The 21,902-nt window shown below is 41.9% G+C and overlaps 1 protein-coding gene across 1 annotated transcript in view; it reads right to left on the bottom strand.

The window, feature by feature from the left end:
- The window catches only part of FBXO42 (F-box protein 42), a 103,926-nt gene that overhangs the window by 31,297 nt on the left and 50,727 nt on the right, over positions 1-21,902 (bottom strand). Inside the window, exons 2-4 of the mRNA XM_032392901.1 lie at positions 16,330-16,597; positions 12,523-12,639; positions 3,027-3,161 (exon numbers count right to left, since the gene is read on the bottom strand). Coding sequence (XP_032248792.1) covers positions 3,027-3,161; positions 12,523-12,639; positions 16,330-16,579 — 502 coding nt within the window. The 5' untranslated portion in view covers positions 16,580-16,597. The remainder of the gene's footprint in view (positions 1-3,026; positions 3,162-12,522; positions 12,640-16,329; positions 16,598-21,902) is intronic.

The raw sequence follows: 21,902 nt of genomic DNA, 5'->3' as shown, positions 1-21,902 counted from the left end.
TTATAAGGTTGAGGCCTTTATAATGGGACTAGTGCTCTTATAAAAAGAGGATGAGACACCAGAACTCTACCTCTGCCAGGTGAGGACAGAGCAAGAAGGCAGCTGCCTGAAAGCCAGTAAGACAGCCCTCACCAGCACTGTGACTTTGGACTCCCAGCCTCCAGAACCATGAGAAATAAAGTGTTGTTTAAGCCCCTAGTCTATGTTACTTTGCTATGGCAGCCTGAGTGGGTTAGGACACCACCCAAAATGAGAAGGCTCCAGTCTCACCTGCACTATCAGCAAATAAACAAGGAAAGAGACACCTGATGCACCAGCACTCTCCAGAAAGACTCTCCACTCCAAATGAAACTGCCCCCTCCGGCTTGTCTGATGCTCTTCTTCGTACCGCTACACTTTCCCGAAGACTGAACCCTGTTTAGGCTATTGCTTTGAATACTCACTGCTGACAAATGCTCACACGTGAGAAGACTTCACAGCTGACACCACAGGGTGGCAGGCACCCTCCGGAGGCTTCAGCCACCTTCCAACCTACCCACCTCCAAGCACTAAAATGGGTGCGTCAGGCACACCAAGGCACATCAACAACTGTATTTTGTTCAGAAAGACTCGCTGATGTTTGTTATGAAGTAATTTTGGTTGGGACTCATGACAGCAGACAGAAACATTTCCTCAGGCAATCTTCCCATGGGATTTCTGCCTGAAGGAGAATCTCATAGTTTTGTTTTTTTTTTTTAAGATTTTATTTATTTTTTGACAGAGAGAGACACAGCGAGAGAGGGAACACAAGCAGGGGGAGTGGGCGAGGGAGAAGCAGGCTCCCGGCCGAGCGCGGAGCCTGATGCGGGACTCGATCCCAGGACCCTGGGACCATGACCTGAGCCGAAGGCAGACGCTTAACGACTGAGCCACCCAGGCGCCCCTCATAGCATTCTTTATTAAAAACTAGTGCTTGTTTGTTTGTTTAAAAAGTAGACATTTCAAATAGCTGTTTTTCCCCCTTTAAAGCTAGGCTTTAATTGTAGATTAGAGTGAAGTGGCCAGCAGATTCTTCGAGACACTTTGTTAGAAAATTAAGCCTTGAGGAGTTTCTATGTTTTATAAAAGGAAATAGTCTAACTTTGTATTTTTATTTTTTACTTTATTTTTTTGAAAGATTTTTATTTGAGAGAGAGAGCGTGCGCATGCGGGTGCACAAGAGTGGGGGAGAGGGAATGGGAGAGACAGAATCTCAAGCAGATTCCCCACCGAGCACGGAGCCTGATACGGGGCTCAATCCCATGACTGTGAGATCATGACCTCAGACAAAACCAAGAGCTGGATACTTAACCAACAGAGCCACCCAGAGCCCCTGACATTGTATTTTTAAAGTCAGTTATTTCTCTGATACTTCAAAACATAGTCTTAGTGGTTTAAAAAAAAGAAGTCCCATGTCTACCTTACAGGGAGAAATAAGGGAAAATAAGCACAGTAGTTAGCAATGGGTTATGAAGGTCCCACAGTCCAGAGCTTCACTTCTAGAAGAAAGAGCAGTGCTTAGTTCAAATTATCAAAGGCATAAAGCTTGGTTACAAAATAGAGAAAGAAAGTATTAGTATTTTGTGACTGGAATAATCAAAGCTGCTCTGAAATGGGACCTGGACACCAAGTACAGTGGCAACAGGATGCTTAAGCTGAAGAGATAGTCTACATTTCCAAATATTAATCAGTATTACACAAAGTGCAACAGGGGACAAAGGGATAGAAAAGGAAACTCTCCAAAGTACACAATTCTGAGGGCCCTAAAATAGTACCAACTTCCAAAAATTTTAAAAGATTAACACTTGGTCATCTTTTTAATGATTTTAATAAAGAATTTCATCTATGCAAACCCCAACCCCACCTGTGAGTACCTGCTGTCAGTAGGATCCTGCCTCCTATGTTTGCCTACTGCAGGGGAAGGAATAGGAGCTTACAGCTTTGGGGGAGCAAAATACAGCTTCATCTCATAAAACGGTTTTAAGTCCCTGGCCTAGACATTCATAGCAGTCATTACACAAAAAAAGGGAAGCATAAACTAGCCTTCCCAACCCACTGGAAAATAGAATCATCTAGTCCTACTCCGTATTTGTCCCAGAGAGATGCAGTCACCTGTTCACAGATATATGGAGAACTGGCTATTATGCCAGGAAATGAAACTCAGGGCCCTTTCTACTATACCAAGTCGCTCCCCATCTAGTAATCAAAGTAGTAAATCAAGACCTAAATAAGTAAAGCATCTACTCAAGGAAAACCTCAGTTTCCTTAGTCCTAGTGTGAATTCTGACCTTGAAAAACCAAATGAATGTCTGGGAAAAGCTTGCCAACAAATCTAGTAGAGTACTTTATGCTCAGTGGACTCTATTTCTCCATCACACCAGTTCCTTCAATCTTATGGTTATGCCTTTTCAAATTGTCCTGCCTCAAGAGTGCCAAAACAAATCTCCCACCCGCCCCAAGAAAGGTTAGGTCAAAAAGGAGAAAACAGTTTCTTTTTGCTAGAATTGTGGCATAGTGGGACTGTGCAGGAATGCACCTACTCGAGAATCTTCCCACACTCCTGAGTTAAGAGTAACCGGTAGAGGCATGTCCCATACACTCCCCAAATATCTGAGCTGGCGACAACAAAAGATGCTCATTCAGAGATCTTAGCCCTGGGACAACAGCTTCTGTCAGTCAACTATAGTTCTCACAATGCTGTGTTTCTGCTCTTACTTCAACTTCATACCAAAAAGCATATCACGCCAGTGCAAGCACTTGAGAAAACCACACAGGTGAATTCACACAGTAGTACAGCAATTCTGGCAGGGCACCAACAGTCAGGATAAAGTGTTTTTTTTTTTTTCAAAGACCTTATACAAACACATTACTTTTGGCATTTACACAGCAGATTTGACAAAGGGCCTGGGGCCCCAGTACCAGAGACCAACACCAAAACAGCCGGATAGAATTACCATGCAAAGGGAGTTACCTGGTAAGAAGGCAAAGATCAGCATTTTATTTCTTACCTGAAGCCAAAGGTCGGATCCACTCTTTGCTATTTAGGTCAAGTCTCCAGAGGTCATTGAAGGCAGCATTGCAGCTGCTCTGGGTACAGCCTCCAAACACATACATAGACTGATTAGCATCGTAATAGCATGCACCTAGAAAGAAAACAGTAAGTGCATAGCTGATGTTTAACTTTGAAGCCCCTCTAACACCATAATTATAGCTCATATCTTTCAAAGATCAATTATTTCACACGTTTTGCAACTCTGTTGCCAGGTACCATCTTTCTATAACCAGTCTCTTGTCTTCAGATTGGTTAATAGCACATTACTCTTTATTTTAAGATTTTATTTATTCACCTGACAGAGAGAGAGAGAGCACAAATGGGGGTAGTGGCAGAGGGAGAGGGAGAAGCAGGCTCCCCGCTGAGCAGGGAGCCTGAGGCGCGGCTCGATCCCAGGACCCCGGGATCATGATCTGAGCCAAAGGCAGAAGCTTAACCAACTGAGCTACCCAGCCGCCCTGGAAATGTTATTTCTGAGCACACTAAGCAAATTGACAATGTCATCATTAAATAAGACAGTATCATTCCAGCAAGAGCACACAAGAATTCAGATTAAGGATGCTTAATGAGTAAAATTTCAGAACAGCTGCATAATTAATCTAAATCTGCATCATTATGCTCTAGGGCTAGGGGAGTCAGTGCTAACAGATGCACTGAGTCCTCCCGCTTCTCTCCTGCAGCCCTCCTCTTATCGTTTTTGCTTTCAAATGAAACCTGAAGCACATCTTTATATGAAGAAAATGACTAGAAAACATTTTTAATCAACGCCATGAAGTAATGACACATAAAGATCAATGCAGCTCGGGGATCTCAAAGTAGTACGGTTCCAAAGCAACTGAGAGAAAAGCACACAAGTCATTAAGCCCCTAGGTGCGTCCAAAATCCACCAACACAGGCTGGTTGGTGCTGAATGGAAAACTAGCTCAGTAACATTTAAAAAGCACCAAGGTCTCTCAGAAGAGCCTTTTCAATCAGATGATTATACACGCCTCACTGATGGGCACCATTCCAAAGCAAAAGGGCAAGGACTGTAAGAAGGGCTGGGCTGTTCCCCCAAAACCAGGAGGACCAGAGCCAGAGTTTAGATGAGAGGCACTGTCACCTTGCTTTGCACTAAAAAGCTCACTTAGTCCCTATCCTTTGGAAGAGATGACCCCACTCCTTATAGTCTTGCATTTACCATCTTGGATCGCAGGAAGAGCACCGAGCAAAACTTTCCTTTCCATTCATTTCATGCATACTGGTGGGGCAAAAAAGACCTCTCAATGTTCATATGAAACTAGGCTGGAACACTAAGTGTCCCGTATGAGGCAGGGAAAGGGAAAAGAAGCTTGAAGATTCAATCCACTAGAGCATGGTTTCAGTGACTGGCCAGCTTATTTGTGGGTCTAGTGCAGTTTAGCACACCTCTGTTTGTAAGAGACCTTCTGAACTCTGCCACCACTTACTCACGGTCAGAAAAAGGGAAGTGCCATTGCTATCATTACCTCTGTGATATGCACTAGCTCTGCGAATGACTCTCCTTTTTTTTTTTTTTTTAAGATTTTATTTATTTATTTGAGAGAGAATGAGAGAGAGAGAGAGCACATGAGAGGGGGGAGGGTCAGAGGGAGAAGCAGACTCCCCGCTGAGCAGGGAGCCCGATGCGGGACTCGATCCCGGGACTCCAGGATCATGACCTGAGCCGAAGGCAGTCGCTTAACCAACTGAGCCACCCAGGCGCCCTCTCCTTTTCTTTTCTTAACCCAGCCCACCTCACAGGCCCTTTAAGGAATCTCTACACTAGGAAGGCCACATCAGAAAACTGCAGGAGTTATGAGGAACTACAAGCAGTGTGTTCCGTCACTTACACTTGGTCATCTCAGCCAGTGGAAGGCATAGATCCAAATCATCTGACCTCTGACACTGTACGATAATGGAGGTGCAGACTTTTCAAATTTAACAAACACACTACACAATGGTATATGAAGATTTAAGTGATCTTGCACTTTCCACTAACTTTCTTTGCCTTTGAAAATAACTTCTAATCTATATCAGTTTTAAAATCCATACCCCAACAAGAAAGTCTATTAAGAAGTAACTCTGCCCCACCAAGAAGTAAAATCCTATGAAACTCCACTGCTTGTATTTCAGAATGTTAAGAACTGCAAATAACAACAACAACAAAAAAAGAACTGCAAATAACAAAGGACAGAATTTAGCTGACATTAGACAAACAAAAAGCATAACTGCTGGAGCCACATTTCAATCACCACTAAAGCAGCTGAGCTTCAATATCTTGGGTCTTCTCATATCTGTCTTCAACTAGCCACTCCAACAAATGGGACTGAAATTTTGAACTGAACCAACTGGTGCCAGGCATGAAAGAACATTCTTTTCCTCTTGGTAACCCATACTTACGGAACAGAAATAAGCAGTGTCCTATGGCTTACGAAGCCTTAATTTGTGTCCATTATAAGAATGTTTAATAAGACAAATCCATAACTAAGAGAGTCAAGGGCTCATTTATGTCTCACCATTCTTCAAAGATCAAATCTTGGCAGCTGTTTCCTTCATATAGCAAAAGAGCACAGTGCCTTTATTTTTCAAAGAGGTAGCAAACATTCTTCTTCTCTATTTGTATTGAAAACCCAGCCAACAGCTGGGCCCCATGAGGTCCTTGCCACATGTATTTTAATCCTATACTAAAATAAGGCAATCGGTATTTTCCTGCTTCTCTTTGAGCAAACAAAGGTTTCTAGAAGAGGAAGGCACAGCCCAAACTCTGCAAAACTAGCAGGACTGAAATGACAAGTTTCACACACACTGTGTTCTCAATGCCTATCAGTTAATTAGCAACGAAGCTTGGAGAGGAAGGGAGTCAATTCAAGCAGCTATGTTTAGAACTCAGAATGGAATGAGAAAATAGCCATCATAATAATACACTCAAATATTTTAAGCATCCTATTAAACTTTTGTTTATTGTCTATTTTTATTTAAGACACCTACATGTTGGTATGGGTGGGGGTGGGGAGATCCAACAAGTTCAATGGGCCTTTTAGAAAAAACTAAGAATTTAAGCAAATGCCAGTGCTCTAGTAGTCATTTCCCTTTTACCAACGTTCTCCACCCAAACAGCACATTTTCTTTTCAGAACATCGAGACCACTGGAATATGCCATACAAAAAATATAGTTCACAGTACAGTATGAATATTCTGCTAAGAAGTAACGTTAAGAATGTTTATTCTAATTGCTAAATCTCTTCAAATTTTCTGAAATGGTTTGATTGCTCCATGAACAACTATTGCAAGACATCTATCTCCAGTTAGTATCTAATAATCCCTACTCAAAGGCAAGTCAAATATTCACATTAACACCCAGCAAGCAAGCTGTTCTTCAGCATCCTGAGCACTTGCCGACTGTAGTACAATCCTCTCCAGGGCAAGGTCTCCCAGTTGTTTCATATTTCCCATGATGCCTGGGAGTCACTCAGGAAATGTTCACTGAACTCCAACCTTTGCTCATTCAAACGTTAAATTCTCTTTTGTTTTCCACTTGTTTCCAGGGAAAGGTCCTGAGGCATTTATCCCATGCTTAAAAAGACTACGCTGTCGTGTGTCTCACGTCTACAAGCCAGGACAGATTTGATAAGGCCTGTAGTTACGTAACTACGGAACAAGCAAGGCTGGTTATCCAGTTTGGGCCTGCTAGCTACTGCAGAAGCACTATTAGCAGGGGTAGGAAATGACCTGACCCTATGTGCAGCCTAGACCTAAACACTAAAAGCAGGATGCTGGGGGCTCTAACAGAGCCCTACATCAATCTGAAAAGGACATTCTCTGTTAGTCAAGGCTTCATGATTGGTCATGCACACACCCGCCAAAAAACTAGAAAAACTGGCTTCATTTTTGTCCCAGGCTTCTACACCGGAAAGAAGCTGTACTGCTCCATCTTTGTGATACTTAATTTCACAGAATTCAATAGATTTCAACTACGAACCAAGTGTTGTGAAAGGTACATGGATGTCTAAGACTTGGAACCTGCTTGTCCTCCAGTAGACAACCACTTGTGGGTGAGACATCTTCATCACCCTATCACTTTGCAGTTTAAAATATATTTTTACAAGTGTTTCCTTGATTAAATTTCCTAGCAACCCTGTGGCATAAACAGAATTTGTTATACACTTTTTACAGATGAGAACACTGGGTTAGAAGAACCAAGGAGGGGCGCCTGGCTGGCTCAGTTGGTGGAGCACGTGACTCTTGATCATGAGTTGAAGCCCTATGCTGGGGTGTAGAAATTACTTAAAAATAAAAAAATTGTTAAAGGGGTGCCTAGGTGGCTCAGTTGGTTGGACGTCTGCCTTCGGCTCAGGTCCTGATCCTGGGGTCCTGGGATCAAATCCTGCATTGGGCTCTCTGCTCAGCAGGGAGTCTGCTTCTCCCTCTGCCTGCAGCTCCGCCTGCTTGTGCTCCCTCCCTCTCTCTGTCAAATAAATGAAATCTTTTTTAAAAAATTTGTGAAATAAAAATAAAAAAAGAAGAGCCAAGGAACTTGCTTCTCAAGTTTAAAGTGCTTTCATATTCAGCCTCGTTGAAAGACAATTATGGCGACAGACAGATGGTAATAAACAGTACAAGAAAGATAAGAAGAGTGTTTTAGGGGTGTACAAGTAGAGGAAGAAAAGAGTTTAATCTCCATAGCAGAAAATCTGAGAGGAGTTTATGAAGAACGTGGCTTTTGGCTTTATCTCTGAGATGGGTGTTAGAGGATGGAACATTTTCGGAACACTTTCAGTCCATTAACAAGGGACAAACAAGTCCATGGACGAAAAAGGAATGGGAGGGAAAGGAAGAAGGCAATAGGGGCATCCAAGCAAGGCCATGAAGTACAGAAGTTTAGGGGCGCCTGAGTGGCTCAGTGAGTTAAGCATCTGCCTTCGGCTCAGGTCATGATCCCAGGGTCCTGGGATCGAGCCCCACGTCGGGCTCTCTGCTCAGGGGGAGCCTGCTTCTCCCTCTCCTTCCCACTCCCCCTGCTTGTACTCTCTCTCTCTCTCTCTCTCTCTCGGTCAAATAAATAAATAAGATATTTTTTAAATAAAGATTTATTTATTCGATAGAAAGAGACACAGCAAGACAGGGAACACAAGCAGGGGGAGTGGGAGAGGGAGAAGCAGGCTTCCCGCTGAGCAGGGAGACTGATGTGGGGCTTGATCTCAGGACCCTGGGATCATGACCTTAACCAAAGACAGATGCTTAACGACTAAGCTACCCAGGCACCCCTAAAATCTTTTAAAAATTAAAAAAAAAAAGTAAGGAAGTTTTAAGACATAACAAGGAGTCTCATGTGGGTGGAGCCTAGCTATGTGAGGATGCAGCAGAGATTCAAGCTGAAAGAGTATGCTGGGGCCTTGAAAGTCAGAGGGAGGGGAAACTTCTGCATGCAGTGTGGAAAGACCGCGGTTTTTTGGCAGAGGAGTGACAAGACTGGTTTGAGGTTACAGACTTGCCGCGGTTCCAGACACAGGCTCCTGTCATTTTAGGCAGGTCCATTCTCTTTGTGTAGGAGCATCCCATTCACTGCAGGACAGCGAAGAGTCCTGGCCCTTGCCTACTAAATGCATGCAGTGCTTTCCAGTCAAGCAAATGAGCAATGAATGACCTTACATATCCAAATGCCCTACGAGGTGGCACTGTCCTCAGTTTCAGAGATGGGTGCCAATAGTGTCTAGTTCAGGTTTAGATGAAGACAGAGAAAAAGAAGACCATTTAGAAAAAATTTAGGAAAGACGGAACAATTAGCTCATAAATGTGAGTAATGGGAAAAATAAGGAAAGATAGAGACTGCAGAAATGGACGGAATCAACAAGATTTGACTTTTGTTGTTGAAGGAAAGAGAAGAACTGAGGATAAATCCAAGAATTCAAGCCTGTGTAACTGAAAGAATGATAATGCCATTAACTAAATTATGGAAAGCAGAACATCTGGGGGCAACTACCAAATACCACCAATAGCTGGTGAGATAGGAAACATCTGTGTATCTCTGGGGCAATATGAGCAAAGAGCTGGAAATGCAGACCTTGAGCTCAATGTGAGTCAGGAATAAGAAATAAAATTGGGCTCTGGGGAGAAACACACAGTAGGAAGAGAAAGGAGCTAAGGAAAGACACTGAAGGAATTCCTGGTTTTCAACCTATTCTGAAAAATGCCCATTTCCGTGTAACAGTCTTCCTTCAGTCTGCCAGTTAGCATGCAGAGAGGAAGGGAACAATGAGAGATGGGCTGAGAGGAAACTGGACACAGACACCCCCCCCCTTTTTTAAAAGATTTTATTTATTTATTTGACAGAGAGAGACACAGCGAGAGAGGGAACACAAGCAGGGGGAGTGGGAGAGGGAGAAGCAGGCTTCCCGTGGAGCAGGGAGCCCGATGCAGGGCTCAATCCCAGGACCCTGGGATCATGACCTGAGCCGAAGGCAGACGCTTAACGACTGAGCCACCCGGGCACCCAGACATAGACCCCTTTTTAAAAAATCTATGGCCCCTTTTCTTGCCTTTCAAGTGAAGATATGAAAAAATTTTAAGGTAAAAACACATATCGAAACCCACCAACCTCTGAATTTCTGTGAGCTTACTCACTGTACTTTTCCTCTCCATTTCCCCTTCAAATAACTCTATTTTGTGGTGATACTCTTTCCAAAGCTGTTAACAGAAAAACATTTTTTTCTTCTCTCATTAGAAAGCTGAACTGTTACTGTGATAATTATTCACCTCTGAATACTTGCCAGTTTGGTTTCTACTTTCCCGATTTCCCTCACCTAGGGTTCTAAAGCTACTTGTTTCAAAAAACAATCTGAAAACGGTCTTTGGAAACCCCGTCTCCACTTGTTATTCCAAATATCTGTAGGTAACTGAAGTTAACTCCCCCTCAACAATAAATACTGGACCTAACATGGATTCTTCTGTAATTTCATTAAATATTCTTGGCAAGAATTCATTTACAGTCTGTACTTCTGAAAACATTCAAGACCCTTTCAAAACTATGTCTGAGGTAATAATACTGAGGAGGAGGAGGGGGAGAAGAGGAGGAGGAGGAGGAGGTGGTAGTGATGGTGGTAATAGTAGTACTAGTAGTACTAGTTGTACCAGTCTGGGTTTGGGGTATTTTTCAGTAGTTGCTGTTAATGGCCCTTTTCACTATGTTGACATTTGCACTGATGGTGCAAAAGCAATGCTAGGTAAAACTGTTGCAGCCTGTGTAAGACTCAAGGCAGGGGTATTAAAATAAAACCAGTTCTGACTTCACAGACCTCTGAAAGGGTCTCACCGATGCCCTCCTCCCCAGAAGTCCAGGAATCACACTTTGAGATCCACTGTCTTAGGGGGTTTATAACAGGACAAGTAAAAATAGCTCCTCAAGAGAACTGAAAACACAGGAATAGTGTGGCCTGTTCCTTTGATCTATTTAGACCCAGTTCAAAGAGAACAATAAATTATAATTATGGACTGAACTCTCCTCTGGATATGAGTACAACATATGGTCTGGGCAGCCAGCCTCCAAGATGGCCTCCGATGGTCCTCACTTCCTGGTATTTACACTGCTGGTCAATCTCTGTGTGACCAATAGAACCAAGCAGAAAAGTCGGTATTCACTTCAGAGAGAGGCTGGAAAAGACACCATGGCTTCTGTCTTGGTGTCTGTCTCTCTCTCTCTCAGTTCATTCATTCTGTGGAAGCCAGCTACCAAGTAATTAGCAGCTCTATGCAGAGGTCCAAGTCCTAAAGAACGGAAGCCTCCTGTCAACAGTTACTTGAGTGGGGTTGGCAGCAGATCCCCTGGGCCCCAGTCAAGCCTTCAGGTGACTACAGCCCTGGCTGACAGACTGATTGATTGCAACCTCATCAGAGACCCTGAGCCAGAACCTCCCAGCTAAAGCACTCCGAATTCCTGACCCTCAGGAACTCTGTAAGATAAGAAATGTTGTTTTAAGCTGCTAAATTTTGGGGTTAATTTTTATGCAACATGAATAACCAATACACTCTCCTTCCCCTCAAGAGTTCAAAATATATACACTTATCATGATAAGCACTGGGTGATTTACAGAATTGTGGAATAACTACACTGGACACCTGAAACTAACTACTGGAATTAAAATTAAAAACTTAAATTAAAAAAAAAAAGAGTTCAAAATTAGTATTAGTATCAAAGAGTATCTAAATTAGTATTCCAGACAAAAACATAGGCTTAGGGGCGCCTGGGTGGCTCAGTCGTTAAGCGTCTGCCTTCGGCTCAGGTCATGGTCCCAGGGTCCTGGGATCGAGCCCCACATCAGGCTCACTGCTCCACGGGAAGCCTGCTTCTCCCTCTCCCATTCCCCCTGCTTGTGTTTCCTCTCTCGCTGTGTGTCTCTCTCTCTGTCAAATAAATAAATAAAATCTTTAAAAAAAAAAAAAACATAGGCTTAGAACAGGAAAAACTTTTCTATGAGCTAAAGAGTTGAGAGGTTTCATGAAGGAGCTAGAACTTCAGCTGAGTCTTCAAGGAAAGGCAGGCTTCAGCTAAGTGGATGGGAATACTGAAGCAAGGAAGAAACCAGTATGGCAAAGTGACAGCCTGAAAGAGGAGAGCTCCTGGGAAAAGCTGGGAGATGAAGTAGTAAATCTGGACACATATCAAATTAAAGAAGGCTCTGAATGTAACACTAAGTTTAGTTTTTATCTTGTAAGCAAAGGACAGGCACTGAAGGTTTTTGAACAGGGAAGTAATATAATTAAAGCTGTAATTATGAGAAACTGTCTAAGAGCCCCCCTCCAATGACCTTTCTTTATGCAGAACTATTAATAATATACCTTTACTGACCTAAGATATACCACATCTCATTCTGATGAAGGTATGAATCACTAATAGAATAAAATGGTGTCTATAAAAATCAATTAAAATGGAGAGTTAATTCTAGAATAATTTTTAAAACTCTAAATTACATCTAAATTGCCAGAGCATTTATAATTTTACTATTTAAATTTGTATTTTATAGTTAATACCCTTCATGTTCAAAATTTTTGTGTGACCCCAGTCAAAATCAGTATTTTCTAAACATATACTATGTTAAAATAAAGAATTATCCTAAGACTTACTGCTAAACTCTGACTACTCCAGAAGTAGGATCTCAGAAATACCCTCGTGCACTCCTTTCCTTTGTCTTCCTCTGACATGATGTCAGATGTTCAAGTCTAAGATAATATCTTGACCTCTTTGGAGCAAATACTAGAAAAATCCAAATATAAAATTATACCAAGGTGCCTACACTGCACCTAGGCTCACACTCTTCCGATTCTAATTATAAAATTAATGTAAATCCTCATTTTGCATTCTCGTCATTAAAAAGTCAAACAAAATACACGCTTCCAAAGTAATTTTTAGAAATACGACCACAGGCAGGGTGGCCTCTGCTCTCATGGTGAATACTTACTGTGTGAGAACCGCTGAGTGATCGGGGTTCCAGGGTAAGGGTACGTCCGACTCTCCCACTGAATGTGTCCTTCCTGGACAGCCTTTATGAAACCATGATAACACTGGTGGGCTACACCTAAAGACAAAAATAACAAAGGCCTCAGCCTGGATACTTCACTTTTCAATCAAATTATTAAAACTGCATCCACTGGGGCGCCTGGGTGGCTCAGTCGTTAAGCGTCTGCCTTCGGCTCAGGTCATGATCCCAGGGTCCTGGGATCGAGCCCCGCATCGGGCTCCCTGCTCTGTGGGAAGCCTGCTTCTCCCTCTCCCACTCCCCCTGCTTCTGTTCCCTCTCTTGCTGTGTCTCTCTCTGTCAAATAAATAAAATCTTAAAAAGAAAAACAAAACTGCATCTATTAACTGTCTTATCACTTTCATAAGACCTAAGTTTCTTAGTGGAACTCCAAATTTCTCTGATTTTTCATTCAAAGAAAAAAAAACAGAATTTCAAAACTAGAAGATCCAATCCTTCTACTTTACCAGGGTTTAGGGAGGTTAAATGTTACAAAGCTCAAGGTTACAAAATTAGCTTGCACTGTAACTGTGCTCCCCTTTACATCATATGATGAAGCAACACATTAAAATAATTGGTAGGGGCGCCTGGCTCAGGCAGTAGGGCATGCAACTCCTGATCTTGGGGTGGTGCATTTGAGTCCTATAATGGGCGTAGAGTTTACTTAAAAAAATAAAAAAATAAATAAAAATAGTATAAAATAAAACAACTGGTATTATTTACTCCAAAGCAAAAGGGCCTGGGGAATAATTTAGCTTTGTGAGAAAGAGCATGGTAAAACTGTCTGGAACATAAATTACAGGCATTCATAAATATCTATGTTTAGTTAAACCGTGGCAACCAAGCATATTCCATCTTAAACAAAGAGATGACAATTAGCTTACAGTAAATTATGAAATGATGAATTTACAACTAAGTAAAGCTGTTTTTAAAGGTGAGAGCTTTTACTATAATGGTGGATACGTGTCATTATACATTTGTTCAAACCCACAGAATGTGCACCCGAATGCAAACTATGGACTTTGGGTGATGTTATGTCCATGAGGTTCATCAACTATAACAAACGGACCACTCTGGTGGGGAATGTTGATAGTAGGAGAGGCTGTGGATTTGGGGAGGACAGGGGGTATATGGGAAATCACTGAACTTTCTGCTTAATTTTGCTGTGAACCTAAAACCACTCTAAAAAATACAGTCTATTTTTTTTTTAAGTGAGAGCTTCATGTTTCTGAACAATCTATCTTTTTAACTCAAGAAATGATTATCTTATTTCAAAGAGCAACATTTTGAATGAAGAGAATAACAAATTATGTTACACTTTGAAAGAACATATCATTTAAAAAAAATTTTTTTTGAACATATCATTTTTTAATTCATATCACATTAGTGGATCCTTAAATGGGATCAGAGTACTTATACATGTTTTCCAAAGACAATCACTATCTCTTGGCTGAACTCACAATTAAGGATTAAATATTAAGGGGCGCCTGGGTGGCTCAGTCATTAAGCGTCTGCCTTCAGCTCAGGTCATGATACCACAGTCCTGGGATCCAGTCCCACATCGGGCTCCCTGCTCTGCGGGAAGCCTGCTTCTCCCTCTCCCACTCCCCCTGCTCGTGTTCCCTCTCTCGCTGTGTCTCTCTCTGTCAAATAAATAAATAAAATCTTAAAAAAAAAAAGAATTAAATAAAAAAGACACAGCCACTCAGCTTGTGACAGCACTGCCAACTACACGTTGATGAAGAAAGTAACACAGATTTATAAACACTGAAATGAGGTAAGGCAGCAAGGAATAAAAGACAGATACTTAATGACAGAAAAGGACAGGAGGGAAAATGTCTTGGCAGTGACTTCCTTCCCCCCGAAGATTTAAGACTGTGAGTACTAGGTTAGGGCTCCTCTCCCTTAAAAAATATATATATATCAATATAGTAAGAATGCCAAATAAAACTAAGAATAAATTCATATATTTGATTTGATCACAGTCCCTCATCTGTGATTCTTCCACGTCTATTTCAGAGATGAAATCATCTACTTCCACAGGGTAGGCAGCCAGTCTCTCCTGGAGAGTCCATTAAGTCTGCAAATAGTGGGGCGCCTGGGTGGCTCAGTCGTTAAGCGTCTGCCTTCAGCTCAGGTCATGATCCCAGGGTCCCGGGATCGAGCCCCACATCGGGCTCCCTGCTCAGTGGGGAGCCTGCTTCTCCCTCTCCTGCTCCCCCTGCTCTCTCTCTGTCGAATAAATAAATAAAATCTTAAAAAAAAAAAAAGTCTGCAATAGAAGCAGGCTGTGCACACCAGTATTACCAGTTGTGAGCAAATGACCTCACAGTAACAGGGCCCAGCAAGCAGTTTCAACACAGCTGGTCCTCAGTCTTCAGGCTGGAGTCTGAGCAATTGACAACGACCCCATGCCTCACGAGAACCACCCTGATGAAAAGACTTTAAGACTCAGTCTGATCTAAAGGTTTTTCTCTCCTAACTCTGTTCCCACCAGGAAAGAACAAATTGATACAACCCTTGCTTTGATCAAAGATTATTCAACTGCCCTGATCATCTTCATTTAAAAAATGGGCCCTTTCCACTTAAAATGTAATGAAGCCAAGGGGCACCTTGGTGGCACAGCCGGTTGAGTGTCCGACTCTTGGTTTCGGCTCAGGTCATGATCTTGGCGTCGTGGGATCAAGCCTTGCATCAGGCTCTCACACTCAGGGTGGAGTCTGCTTAGGACTCTCTCTGCCCCTCCCCTCCCCTCCACTCTCTCTCTCTCTCTCAAATAAATAAATAAATCTTTAAAAAAAAAGTAATGAAGCCAATTAACTATCTATTAATTAAGAATACAGCACACTTATGGGCGCCTGGGTGGCTCAGTTGGTTAAGCGACTGCCTTCGGCTCAGGTCATGATCCTGGAGTCCCAGGATCGAGTCCCGCATCGGGCTCCCTCCTCAGCGGGGAGTCTGCTTCTCCCTCTGACCCTCCCCCCTCTCATGTGCTCTCTCTCTCTCTCAAATAAATAAATAAAATCTTTAAAAAAAAAAAAAAGAATACAGCACACTTAGTAACTACAACAGTTAGCCAAAGTTGAAATCTTGATTAGAAATGATGGAAAAACAGGAGAAACTCATTTTTAAATGTAGAAGATATGCACAGGGCCTGTACTCCTTGAGAGAAAATTAAGCAGTAAATGCTTGCACAATCCCACATTTGCCACAATTAGCTACTTTAAGAAACAAAATGATATCCTCATAAAGAACATGGACTCTAAAGCCAGACTGCCTGAATGTGAACCTTTGATCCCCCATTTACTATCTGTGTGACCTTGGGTAAATTACTTAACTATGCCTCACACTCTGTTTCTTCACCTAATCCAGAGTCTGCTGTGAGGACAGGAAAACAGTCACTACACTGCCCGACAACAGTAAGAGGTATATTAACGTTTATTATACCGTTACTCCATATCCATCCCTACTTCTCCAGTTTAAGAATACAATTTACCAGATCAACTCTAAGAATATGCAGAAAAAGAATCTTCATTTTAAAACTGCAAGTTGGATTAAATATCACAAAATTCAAGCTGTTCATAAAACTAACCAGGATTAAGACAAAAGGAAAATGTACAGAGTTAATTGTCTCACACTAAATTTTAGAACCATAATACATTTAAGGGAGAAAGGGGAAAATGAAACTGGGAGTTCAAAAATAAATCATTAAAACAGATTTTAAATAAGCCTTTCCACTGTCCACAGTACCTTTGATAAGTCGATACCACTGTTTGCAGACAAGGGCTGCAGTTTTATGCTCCTGGTATGGTGAAAGAAAGGACAGGATATACTCCAAAACCTCTTCTGGCAGTTCAGACATGGACCTGTTATGTCTCGTCTCCTCAGCCTCCAGCGCTGGGTGGGGCTCCTCATCCTGCTCCATTGTCCCTTCCAGCATAGCTTCTTCTTGGTCCACAGCCATGAAACTGTCATCTTCACTGTCCGAGGAGCTGGCCATGACATTCCACTCAAACAGCTACGGTGGGAAATGAACAAACATTAGTATATACCGTCAGAAGCTCTGAAACAACTCAGGTACACACATCTAAGCAGCACATGATTTCTTTTAGACCCTCAATGAAATCTGTTCCTCAGTACTTGCCCACACTAACTGTAAGCCACCCCCATTTGACAGGTAGAGTTCAAATACCAAGCCCATCCCAAATATCTAACAAATCCCTAAAGGCTTCTGATTGTATTTTTTCTCTCCACTGTAAACCAGAATGACAGCCGAGTTCCGGGATAACCATAAAACTGGAAGATTGTTCTGTAACAGCTACTCTAAGGCAAGTTTCTGACTGACAGACAGCAAAGGGGATAGCAACTAGATGCCCTTGGCATGATTCAAGACCTCAAACTTCAAAGGAAAAACAAACTGTGGGTCCTATAAAGAGTAATAAGAACACTCTGAGAATGTGGATTAAGAAAAGTTTTTCTAGCTTTTATACAAGACAATTCACTTAAGAGGAAAACAAATGTTCCAAGAATAGGCTTAACTAGCTAAAATATCATATTTATATTAGAAAGCATCAAAACAGATCCAGGGAGTAAAAGAACAATATTTATGCCCATCAATAACATAACAGATATACTGTGGTACATTCACACAATGAAATTAACACAATGGAATACAGCAAGGAACTACAGACACCCACACAGATAAATCTCTCAAACATAATACTGAGCAAAAGAATACAGAAGAGTACATACTACATGACCATGCTTATATCAAATTCACAACTAGGCAAAATTAATTCATGCTATTGCAAGTGAGTGCTGCAGGGGTGCTGGTAAAGTTGTTTCCTGATTGGGTAATGGTTACACGATGTGTTCAGTGTGTGAAAAATCCACCAAGATGAGTACTTAATGTTTAATGCACTTCTTTCTCTAAAGCTTACCAAAATAAGCCATTATCAAGTTACCTCTCGTGAAGGTAATTAATTTTAAAAAACCATTATGGATGATTTTTTTTTTAAAGATTTCATTTATTTATTTGACAGAGAGAGACACAGCGAGAGAGGGAACACAAGCAGGGGGAATGGGAGAGGGAGAAGCAGGCTTCCTGCGGAGCAGGGAGCCCGATGCGGGGCTGGATCCCAGGACCCTGGGATCATGATCTGAGCCGAAGGCAGACGCTTAACGACTGAGCCACCCAGGTGCCCCATTATGGATGATTTTTAACTTCTTTTTCTATATTCCCTAAATTTTCTAGAAAGAGCACAAAATATGTTAAAATACACACATAGAAGCAGGCAACTCATTTATATCATTCTTCTGATGTTTCATGCAAAGCCTGCGATAGACAGTAAAATGAAGGGAATAGGGTGATTTATGTAAGAAGTGTGTCACAGGTTTGATTCTCCAGGAAGCAAATGCTAAAAAAACAAAATTAGGAATGAAAAAAGATTTAAGGTGGGGAACTCTTGTGAGAAGAAAAAAAAAGGAAGCAGGACTGAGCAGGAGGAACAGAGCTCAATGTACCCCTGACAAAGCCTGTCCAACAGAGCTCAGGAACAAGGATAGCCAGCTCCACTACTGGGCTCATCTATAATTGCTCTGCTCAGCCACTGGCTGGGGGCTGCTCCAAAGCTGAGGCCCACCCTGAAGGGACTAAGGGATTTCTTCAGTTATACTCCTTACAGATGGGCAGGAAGTCCTTTCTTGAAGGGATATCTGAGTTCATTTTCTTATTTTCTAATACATCTATTCCCCTTGACCATACACACCTACCCAGATCACTCACTAGGCCATTCATCTTAAAATTTCAAGCATTCCCTCTAACACTGATGAGAAGAATAAAAAATAATGGGAAGAGAAAAGTAATCTTGAAATATACTTGGGGCTTTGAGAAAGATCTGAAATGTTCCAGGGATGCCTAGCTGGCTGTCAGTAGAGCATGCAACTTTTGATCTTGGGGTTGTAAGTTCGAGCCCCACATTGGGCATAGAGATTACTTAAAATACATATATATATATATATATATATATATATATATATATAGAGAGAGAGAGAGAGAGAGAGAGAGAGAGAGAGAGAGAGGGAGAGAGATCTGAAATGTTCCAAAAGATGAGGGGGGTGGGGAGAGCAAAGAACAGAATCTTTCCCCCCTCATTTCTACCATTCCTGTAATTTATATACAAACTATGTACGACATCTTAAAAACTGGAAGAATGATCACATAAAGGAAAATGAAAAAATGCATTAGCTCATAAAGTCGCTTCCAAGAAACTCATCTATCAAATTAGCTCATGATATTGCAATGTGTCCTAGCGAAGTGGCCGCTAGAATCTTGATGATGGTGAACAATAGGTGGCTAACTGCAAGTAGTGGAGTAGCCTAAGTCCTCCTAGCTGGGGGAGGAGGGACAGCAGAGGGAAGGAGGCAGCAATCCCCTCCATTCCCCAAAAGTAGGTTTACTGTAATTGTATTAAATTATCCTAGATAGTTACCCCCCACCTTCGGTGAGCTGTTTTTCCACATGCTTACCTCACTAAAGGAAGGCCTTTCCATTTCCAGCCCTAACTCCTACCCTGAAGAGTATTCATATAAAGTATAAAACAAAAATAAAATTTTGGGGGGGCACCTGGGTGGCTCAGTCATTAAGCGTCTGCCTTCGGCTCAGGTCATGATCCCAGGATCCTGGGATCGAGCCCCGCATCGGGCTCCCTGCTCCGTGGGAAGCCTGCTTCTCCCTCTCCCACTCCCCCTGCTTGTGTTCCCTCTCGTGCTGTCTCTCTCTCTCTCTCTGTGTCAAATAAATAAAATCTTTTAAAAAATAAAAATAAATAAAAAATAAATTTTTTTTTTCCTGGCAAAAAAAAAAAGGTACTTTTTACTACTGGGAAAAAATTACTTCCCATATTCCCTCTTATTCTTTCCCCTATAAGTTATCATTTCTCACTTCCCACTGGCTATCTTCCCTTATTTATTGACTTTCTCATATTTTTAACCCCCACTCAGTGCTGAAATTCACTAGGGAAAAGAATCCAAAGAAACAGATTCCTTGGGGCGCCTGGGTGGCTCAGATGGTTAAGTGTCTGCCTTCAGCTCAGGTCATGATCCCAGGGTCCTGGGATCGAGCCCCACATCAGGCTCCTGGCTCAGCGGAGAGCCTGCTTCTCCCTCTCCCTCTCTGTATCTCTGTGTCTCAAGTGAATAAATAAAATCTTAAAAAAAAAAAAAAAAAGAAACAGATTCCTTGAGTTTGGCTGCATCTTTCACATTTGAATTACACATAACATCTCAAATACAGTTGTTCCTTTACTCAAAAGCTTGACAGATTGTGAGGCTAGGGTCCTCTTCAGAACAAACTAAATCCGTAAAGGCTGCAAGAGCTTATTTATAGAATACTATTTTTTCCCCAAGCAAAATAAATGTTTGGCCCAATAAAACAACTTCTTAATCCGTTCCCAAATCTTCTCAAAGTACAATTAGCAAGCAAACATAAAGGGACTCACACTTTTGTAATACCCAGTTTTAATAATTCTCCCATTTAACCATTTCTCTGTCCACAAAAGCATCAAACCCGACGCTCCTGAGGGCATGTTTGCGAACTTGGCCCTGAGCAAAGATGCCAATGAAAACACACAGGGATGGGATCAGATGCGATTCCTCTGTAATTACACGCCCAGGACCAATTTGCACAGTCCTTCATTTTCACTTCCATGATTAGGTAATGAAATCATCACTCATATTCCCACAGGATATGGAGGCATTCTGAAACAGTTTTAGTTTTCTTCATGCCAAAAGAAGCCCTACAAAACAATTCGCATGTAATTGTTGTTAACTCACTGAATGTGGTTTTCATGAAGTCTTTTTTTTTTCCAAGATCTTTTTTTTTTTAATTTTATTTATTTAACAGAGAGAGAGAGACATTGAGAGAAGGAACACAAGCAGGGGGAGTGGGCGAAGGAGAAGCAGGCTTCCCCAGGAGCAGGGAGCCCGATGCGGGGCTCGATCCCAGGCCCCTGGGATCATGACCTGAGCTGAAGGCAGCCGCTTAACGACTGAGCCACCCAGGCGCCCCTCAAGATCTTATTTCTTAAGTAATTTCTACACCCAATGTGGGGCTCAAACTTACAACCACGAGATCAAGAGTCACAGCCTCTACAGACTGAGCCAGCCAGGCGCCTCAGTTTTCCTGAAGTCTTTATTTATTTTTTTATTTTTTAAAGTAATCTCTACACCCAATGTGGGGCTCGAACCCACAACCCTGAGATCAAGAATCACATGCTCCACTGACTGAGCCAGCCAGGCACCCCATCATGAAGTCTTTAAGAGAAATCTTCCTCACCTTTCACATTTGTGTTAGACCTTCTTAGTTTCCCCAAGTTTTTGGTAGAAACCACAAACTAGTCATTTACTGGAATCTGAGCTCCCTGAGGGCAAAGACCATGTCTAGCCATCTTGTCTTGCTAGAACTAGACATGCAAATGAGCACAAGGTTTATTGAAATTTCTACTCACACCACCCTTGTGCTGACTTCGCATTATTTTATACTAGAAATTACATCATCAGTACATCCGAGAATAGCAGACCCTACCCTTATATGTCACTGGATGCTGCCAAGATATTTTATTGGTCAGAATGAACATATCTCTCTGGTTCCTTGAATTTTGACCTTTTAAGGTGTACACTGGCCTGAGAGTCTGCACCAGACTCCGGAGCCATACCCAATGAACTTTTGCTGGGTCAAGATGGGTGGTACTAAAGAAACCATTTATCTGGACCAGTAGTATCACTACTATACTACACTATATATAGTATACTATGAGACTACATCCAACTAAATACAAATTACTTTTAAAAATCCAAATACCTTGGGGCGCCTGGCTGGGTCAGTTGGTAGAGCATGTGACTCTTGACCTCAGAGAGCTCAAGAGCCACCCACACTGGGCATAGAGCTTATTTAAAAAACAAAAATCCATATACCTTGCCCATCTGAAGTATAAATTAAGTTTAAGATTTTGAGACAAGGAGATTTGGCTACTGTTTCTACCTGTAACACTGTGTGACCCAGGATAGGTCACGCAGAACAACATGGGAAAACCTCTTTACTCTAAGTAATGAAAACTCCCTATCTACTTTATAAAGATTCTGTAAAGGTAGCAGGTATCAGCAAACTACTCTGAACTCCTCGGAGGAAACTGATTAACTTGTGAAGAGTTAAAATCCATTCAAAGAAATTCAGGATGGGAATGAAACTACTTTGTTATCCACGTACAAGTTTTTACCAGATCCTAGTACAATATTTGATTAACTGTGCCTTTGATTTCTGTACA

Source organism: Phoca vitulina, unplaced genomic scaffold (assembly GCF_004348235.1).
Source record: "Phoca vitulina isolate PV1807 unplaced genomic scaffold, GSC_HSeal_1.0 scaffold2, whole genome shotgun sequence".
NCBI lineage: Eukaryota > Metazoa > Chordata > Mammalia > Carnivora > Phocidae > Phoca > Phoca vitulina.
The sequence above is the reverse complement of the archived record's forward strand: the minus strand, read 5'-3'. Positions and strand labels throughout refer to the sequence as shown.